The sequence below is a fragment of the Kogia breviceps genome, chromosome 19 (genome assembly GCF_026419965.1).
Source record: "Kogia breviceps isolate mKogBre1 chromosome 19, mKogBre1 haplotype 1, whole genome shotgun sequence".
Lineage (NCBI taxonomy): Eukaryota > Metazoa > Chordata > Mammalia > Artiodactyla > Physeteridae > Kogia > Kogia breviceps.
Window position 1 is genome coordinate 1351953 of NC_081328.1, and position 6302 is coordinate 1358254.

Consider the following 6302-nt stretch of genomic DNA (forward strand, 5'->3'; position numbering starts at 1 on the left):
CTGCCACCCAGGCCCTCGCCCAGCTGCTCGACACCACCCTCTCCATAGCAACTAATCCCTGCCTCCAGAGGGTTAGTTTTAAGCTCCTTCACCGGGCGAGAAAGCGAGGCTCGAGGAGGGGAAGTGACTCGCCCAATCCCACACAAGATGGGGGTGGCAGGCGGAGGCAGGGAAAAGCCAGCGGCGCGGCCGTGAGTCAGGGCCCGGCTTGGGCGTGTGATGTCACAGGGGAGGGGAGGGAGAGCTGGGGAGGCGGGAGCAAGAGCTCCGACCCGGGCCACCGGCCGCCCTGCCGGGGCCAGGGGCCAGGCGCTAGCAAGGGGCCCCGTGGGGGTTCCCCGCGCACCCCGACGCGGCTCCGAGACCCCGCGTGCGCCCGCCCAACCCGCCCTGGGTCTCTTTCGCGGGCGCCAAACGGAGACCTGGGGGTGTCGGTTCGGGGCGGGGCCCGGGCGAGCCCGTCCGCGGTCCCGGGCGCGCAAGAAGCGCATGGGCGGGTTGGGGGGCCCGTCCGCCGTCCCGAGGCTCACCTTGAAGTCGTTGCCGCTGAGATCTACGCCGCGCACGAACGGTAACACGCCGGTGGCCTCCATGGCGGCGCCCGACTGCTGGGAGCGGGGAGCGGGCTGCTGGCGGGGCGGGGCGGGGCGCACGGGGTGGGGAGCGCGGAGCCGGCGGGGCGGGGAGCGCGCCGGCCCCACCCCTCAGCCCGCGACTGCCCGGCCCGCAGTTCCGGACGCGCCCGGGGCCTGCCCGGGGGGGGGCGCGGGGCCCCTAAGACCACGGCGCGCCTGTGCCCCGCAGGGCCTTCTCGGCCCGCAGCTTTGTCCCCTTAGCTGGCCGGCGCCCAGGACCCCGGTGGTTCCGGCCCAGGCTCGGGCGCCCGGGGGAAGCGGCAACAGGACGCCCGGCTTCTCGTTCCGAGCCTCGGGCCTCCTTCCGGGAGAAGCTCGCTTGGGGTTAGCGCCCGCGCTCCTCGGCGTCCCCGCTCGGAGGCGACCCCCGGCTGCGCGGTTACGTGCCCGCTCGCCCCCCGAGGGAGGCGTCCCCGGGCCGGCACACAGCGGCCCTAGTAGGTGACACGGCCGGAGAAGCAGCTGCAGACCACACTGACCAAGGGCCCCAGTGAGTGCGCGCCGGTCCCGGAAGAAACTCGCGTCTCCACTGGCCGTGGCAGGGAGCGCTGCCCTGCTTCTTTAAGACGGAGCGCGCCGGGGAGCCCCACCCTAAGGAGCGTGCGGCCGCCATTGGCTGAGGAGGCCTCAGGGTGGCACGTGGGAGCTGGCCTCGAGCGCTCCGATTGGAGCCGAGGCCTGCCCGTCTGCGAGCGCCGGGCCCTCGGCCGACGCTGCCCTCGGCGTTCGACTCCTGGGTCCTCCACGTTCCATTCCCAGGCGACCCCGTGGCGCTGCCCGAGCGGCCCCCTGCGTCCCCCGGCCGGGGCGCCGAAGGAGCGACGCAGGTACGGCCGGGGCACGGAGAGTGGCCTCCGCCAGCCGCGCCGTCCCTGCCAGGAAAGGGGGCACCGGGGAAGAGCCGGGGCCGGGCAGAGGTCGGGTCGCGTCCTGGGTCCGTCCCGGGTCCATCCCGGCGTTCTCAGGGCCTCGGTGACCCTCGCGGCCGGGGCTTGGAGCAGGGGAGGGAGGGGATGCCCGGCCTCGCCCTCTCCCCTTCCTGGTTGGGGTCTGCGCAACCCAGCTCAGGCAGGCAGGGTCTTTGAGCGCTTCACAGCTTGGAGGTGGATGGCAGTACTGATCCCCGACGAGGAAGCCGCCGCGGGGCCACGCTGGGTCACCCCCACCCCGCGGCCTTCTTGCCTATTTTTAGCTTGGGAGCGGGGCGGGGCTGCCGGCCCCACCTGGCAACCGAGCCCGGGCACCCGCCGCGAACAGGGCGGCAGAAGTCCTTGGGGTTGAGTTGGTTCTGAGCTCAGGGTCATCTGTTCGGGCGTCCTCAGCGAGACAGTCCTTCCTGGCCATCTGACTGGTCCCCTGGTCACACCTCCTCAGTGCTCGGGACCTGAGGGCAGGTCCCCTGTAAGAATGTGGAGCTGGGGCTTAGCGCACTGGCCTGGCAGAGATACCCGCCTTCCCAGCCCCACAGTGGGGCTCCCCACGTTGGACCTTTCCTCACCGCACCTGCTCCATCTTACAGAAGAGCAACCTCATCTGGGGCGTTCCGGCGCTCAGCTTACCTTCTGTTGCCTGGGTTCCCAGCAGCTGAGGTCGGCTTCCCACCCACCATTGATCCAAGCCCGAGAGGCGAGAGGCCCCTGGCCAGGGCACCGGGCTAGCCCTGTTGGTGGTTTTTAGAGTTACCTTGCTGCAGCGGGGCCTTCAACGTCGTCTGGCATGTACCTGTTGACAGGAAGCTCCTGTCCCCAGGGTAGCCTGGGCTATCTCACTTGTCCTGTTCTCTGACCTGGTAGCCTTGTCTCTGGGGCCTGCCTTGCTGAGATGTGGGGGGCAACTGGCCCCCTGAGCTTCACTGAGGTCCCCCCAAAGGCTTGAGTGGCTGTCCGGGGCAGGCTGCCTGGGACCTCAAGCCGTGGCCTTCTCTGGGCCTTGGTTTCCTCCTGCAGTGCCAGCCCTGGTTAGGAACCAAGATGAGGCCGCTCCTAGGACCTGGCCATAGGGGTGGGCAAGAGTCCAGAGGTTTTGCAGCTGTGGGTCTGAGTCCCCAGCACTCACTGTGTGGGCCAGCAGCCCATTTCCTTGTAGAATGGGGGTGGTGTCCATAAGATCCACCTCACGGTCTTTGGCGACGTCGGGGGACCTGGAGGGTGGGATGGGGGAGATCGTTCCCGTCCTCTGACCTGCCGTGGGCCTTGGCGCCTTTCGCCGTGAGCCCCCGTCCGGGGGGGGGTGGTGTTTGCAGCTGCCAATCTCCTCCCAAGAAACTCTGCAAGTGGTCCCTTTCTCCTCAGAAATTCTCAGGAAGCCCCCTCGTGGGCTCGCCTCAGTGATCCCGGCGTGATGGCAGCCAGAGCACCTGCCCTGCTGCCAGGCCGGCCCCCTCGCTGAGCAGTCCCCGCCCCTTGGCTCCCTCACAGGCAGACTGACCATGGCCGAGTTCTCCCAGAATCGGGGCAAGCGGCGTGACGGCGAGGTGCTGGGCGGTGCTGTGGACTTCCTTCTGGCCAACGCCCGCCTGGTGCTGGGGGTGGGCGGAGCTGCCGTGCTGGGCATTGCCACCCTGGCTGTGAAGCGGGTAAGGCCGGGCTGGCCCGGTGACCCCGGGGCTCCCAGAGCGGGGTGGCGACGGTGGGACTGCCCGAGGCCGCACCTGCCTCTACCCCACCAGCCTGGCTTTGCCTTCGGCTCTGCCGTTCCTACCTGGGCTCCAGCTGTCGCACCTGTCACTGCCTGCAGCTCATTGACAGGGCCACCAGCCCTCGGGATGAGGACGACGCCAAGCAGGACTCCACGTGCCTGGAGGACAGCTGGCAGGAACTGAGCCTGCTCAAGGCCACACCGCGCCTCCAGCCCCGGCCCCGGCCCGCGGCCCTCAGCCAGCCCGTGCCGCCCCCGGCCCCCTCCCCGCCAGCCCCAGGTGAGTGGCACCCCTTTCTCTCTGACCCGGGTGTGCCCCCTTTGGTGGTCACGTTCAGGAGATGCAGCCAGGCCCTGCCCCTGACTGACGTGTGAGCCATTCGGGTCCCTCTTCCCCAAGGGCCGTAGGCTCCCTGAGTGTTTAATGACGCATTTGTCTGTCCTTCCCCCTCCTGGGTGGTGCTGAGGCTCCGGCCACCAGAGCACGTGGACCGTGGGGGGTGGCCCTGGAGCAAGGTGGCAGCACTAGGACGGCAGGGCCCTCAGATGGGGGCCAGTGTCCCACCCTGCGTGAAGCTGTCTCAGCCTCAGGGCGTTGGACCATGGGAATCTGTCATCAGTCGCTCGCCGTGCGTGAGGACCTGAGCTTGGTGCGTTTTCAGGTGGTCACATTACAGTCCCTCTGACAGACCCCCCCCGCCCGCCGCCCTCTCACGCTACAGAGGGGCCCGCAGACGCAGACCCCCCGACGTCGCCTCAGCCCTGCTCCCCAGCGCCGTCGGCACGCCTGACGTTCCAGGAGAAGCTGCTGGCGTTCGAGCGGGACCACGTGACCATGCCGGTGGCCCACGTGGCCCTGGCCAAGGAGCTGGCCGGCGACATTGCCCTGGAGCTGCAGGCCTACCTGCGGAACAGGTTCCCAGAGCTGCCCTTTGGGGCGCTCGTGCCTGGCGGGCCGCTCTACGATGGGCCGCAGGCGGGGGCCGCCGACCCCGTGCGTCTCCTGGTGCCCCTGGCGCTGGAGCCTGGCCTGTGGAGCCTGGTGCCCGGTGTGGACACTGTAGCCCGGGACCCTCGCTGCTGGGCCGTGCGCAGGACTCAGCTGGAGTTCCACCCCCGCGGGAGCAGCCCCTGGGACCGCTTCCTGGTGGGCGGCTACCTCTCCTCCCGGGTCCTGCTGGAGCTGCTGCGCAAGGCCCTGACCGCCTCCGTCAACTGGCCAGCCATCGGCAGCCTCCTCGGGTGCCTGATCCGGCCGTGCGTGGCCTCGGAGGAACTGCTGCTCGAGGTGCAGCACGAGCGTCTGGACCTCCGTGTGGCTGTGCTCCTGGCCACTGCTGGCGCCCAGGCCGGAGACCTCCTGCTGGCCTGGCCCCTGGAGGGGCTGGCCGGCAACCTCTGGCTGCAGGACTGGTACCCGGCAGAGGCCGCCCGGCTGCGGGCCCTGGACGAGCACGACGCTGGGACCCGCCGGCGGCTGCTGCGGTTGCTCTGCGGCGTCTGCCGTGGCCACCCGGCGCTGGGGCGGCTGGGCCGCAGCCCCCTGGCCCAGGTGGTTCTGCACCTGGGCGAGCGGGAAGCGGACTGGGGTGAGGAGGCCCTGGGGGAGCACTTCCTGCAGGCCCTGGAGTTGCTCATCGGCAGCCTGGAGCGGGCCAGCCTGCCCTGCCACTTCAGCCGTGGCGTGAATCTCCTGGACGGCCTGCGGGAGGAGGACATCGACGACATGGGCCATGCGCTGTACTGGGGCCTGCGGGCCCCCGAGGGGCTGCTCTAGAGGCGTGGGCCCAGGCGGATGCGTCCTTCCAGGGCGTCGCGAACACCTTGCCCTTGCTTTTACCCACAACGGGTCAGCGCCAGCCTGGGCGGCCCGCACTCCCACTCGCGCCTCGGCCTCAGGGCCGATGCCAGGGCCTCGGCCCGCAGTAGCCACAGTGAGTCCCGGGCAGGGGTGAGGTTGCCTCTTTCTGTCCCCACGGTGAGTCACGCTTCCCTCGGGTGCAGGCACCTCCAGGCTGCTGGTGCTGGGCTGTGGACACGGCGTTTGGTCCCCCAGGAGCCGAAGTCACCTGGAACCCTCAGGACGCTGCTTTTGGCTGACTGACAGGCTGGCGTTTTCCACGCTGCGTGTCTGGTTTGCTCTCTAACGTGGGCCAGCGGGGGCTCACCTGGGGGAAGGCCCTTCCCCTCCTGCTGAAGGCACTTTCGCTTCCGGCAGCGGCAGCCCTGGGAGAGCCTCTTCCTCACTGGGGGAGCTGAGGTTCTGTGTGCTGCCCACCTGGCCCAGAGCTGAGGGTGTCTCCGGGCTGCTGCTGGGCCCAGACCCCGCGGTGCTGGCACCAGCTGCACTAGCTGACCCTGCACTCTCCCTGAAGCTGGCTGCGGGGGGTGAGGGTGGGGTTGTCTGCCTCCCCTCCCAGGTGTCTCTGCTCTCTCTGGTATCCTTTCTGCTGAAGCAAAGCTATGCCTCAAAAACTGTGAACTAGAATAAAAAGGAAAAATTCAGACATCCACGGGACTCACGTTGGGCTCTTCACGCAGCCACTTGAGGTTTTGTAAAGTTGACCAGAGGAGCTTGGGATCTGCTTGGAGGCAGCGGATTGAATTAGAAAAGTCGGTTACGCGGAGGGAGGACGTTACGAGATTCCCGGAGCGATGTCTTACTTTAGTAATGGAAGCAGCTGGCTAGGATTTTGTTTCTTCCCCAAAGCCTGCCCCCTGGAGCCCACTGTGCTTTCCGGGACGGGCAGGGCTGCCACAGCCCTTCGGCCAGCACTGTCAGCGTGCAGAGAAACATGGCCCCAGGAGTGGAGGGCAGGACCCCGCGTCGTACAGGCTGGGAAGTGCGTCTCGGTGTCCCCATAGGAGCCGTGGCCGTGGCTAACTTCCCGTCACCACACGGCAGACGAGGCTGGAGAGGGCTTGGGGCCACGTGCGCTGGTGGGGCCACCGCAGCTGTGCCAGGCCTGTGCTGCTTCTCCCTCCCATCCTGTGTGTGTCCCCCCTTCCACCTGGGACTAGGGACAAGAA

The 6302-nt window shown here is 68.7% G+C and overlaps 2 protein-coding genes across 7 annotated transcripts in view; one reads left to right on the forward strand and one right to left on the reverse strand.

Moving 5' to 3' along the window:
- The window catches only part of FLII (FLII actin remodeling protein), an 11800-nt gene extending 11125 nt beyond the window's left edge, over positions 1–675 (reverse strand). The window contains exon 1 of the mRNA XM_059048400.2: positions 531–675. Within this exon, the coding sequence (XP_058904383.1) occupies positions 531–593 (63 nt within the window). The 5' untranslated portion in view covers positions 594–675. The remainder of the gene's footprint in view (positions 1–530) is intronic.
- On the forward strand, positions 249–5795 carry MIEF2 (mitochondrial elongation factor 2). Of its 6 annotated transcripts, none has more exons than XM_067021131.1 (5): positions 409–571; positions 3053–3210; positions 3372–3552; positions 3995–5051; positions 5277–5363. In XM_067021131.1, the coding sequence occupies exons 1-4, from the start codon at positions 490–492 to the stop codon at positions 5047–5049; spliced, it is 1476 nt and encodes a 491-aa protein (XP_066877232.1). In that variant the 5' UTR covers positions 409–489; the 3' UTR covers positions 5050–5051; positions 5277–5363. The 6 variants fall into 6 exon arrangements, with proteins under 6 accessions (XP_058904427.1, XP_066877232.1, XP_066877234.1 ...); XM_067021134.1 differs by lacking the exon at positions 409–571 and adding an exon at positions 1039–1462 and having other exon boundaries at positions 3057–3210; positions 5277–5795; XM_067021132.1 differs by lacking the exon at positions 409–571 and adding an exon at positions 1305–1462 and having other exon boundaries at positions 5277–5795.
- The last annotated feature ends 507 nt before the right edge of the window (positions 5796–6302 follow it).

Excerpts from the sequence above, each read along its gene's own strand:
- MIEF2 (XM_059048444.2), top strand. The coding sequence starts at position 490 with ATGGGCGGGTTGGGGGGCCCGTCCGCCGTCCCGAGGCTCACCTTGAAG. Across the intron at positions 3,211-3,371 it reads CCACCCTGGCTGTGAAGCGG|CTCATTGACAGGGCCACCAG; the intron begins GTAAGGCCGGGC and ends CACTGCCTGCAG. Across the intron at positions 3,553-3,994 it reads CCCCTCCCCGCCAGCCCCAG|AGGGGCCCGCAGACGCAGAC; the intron begins GTGAGTGGCACC and ends CTCACGCTACAG.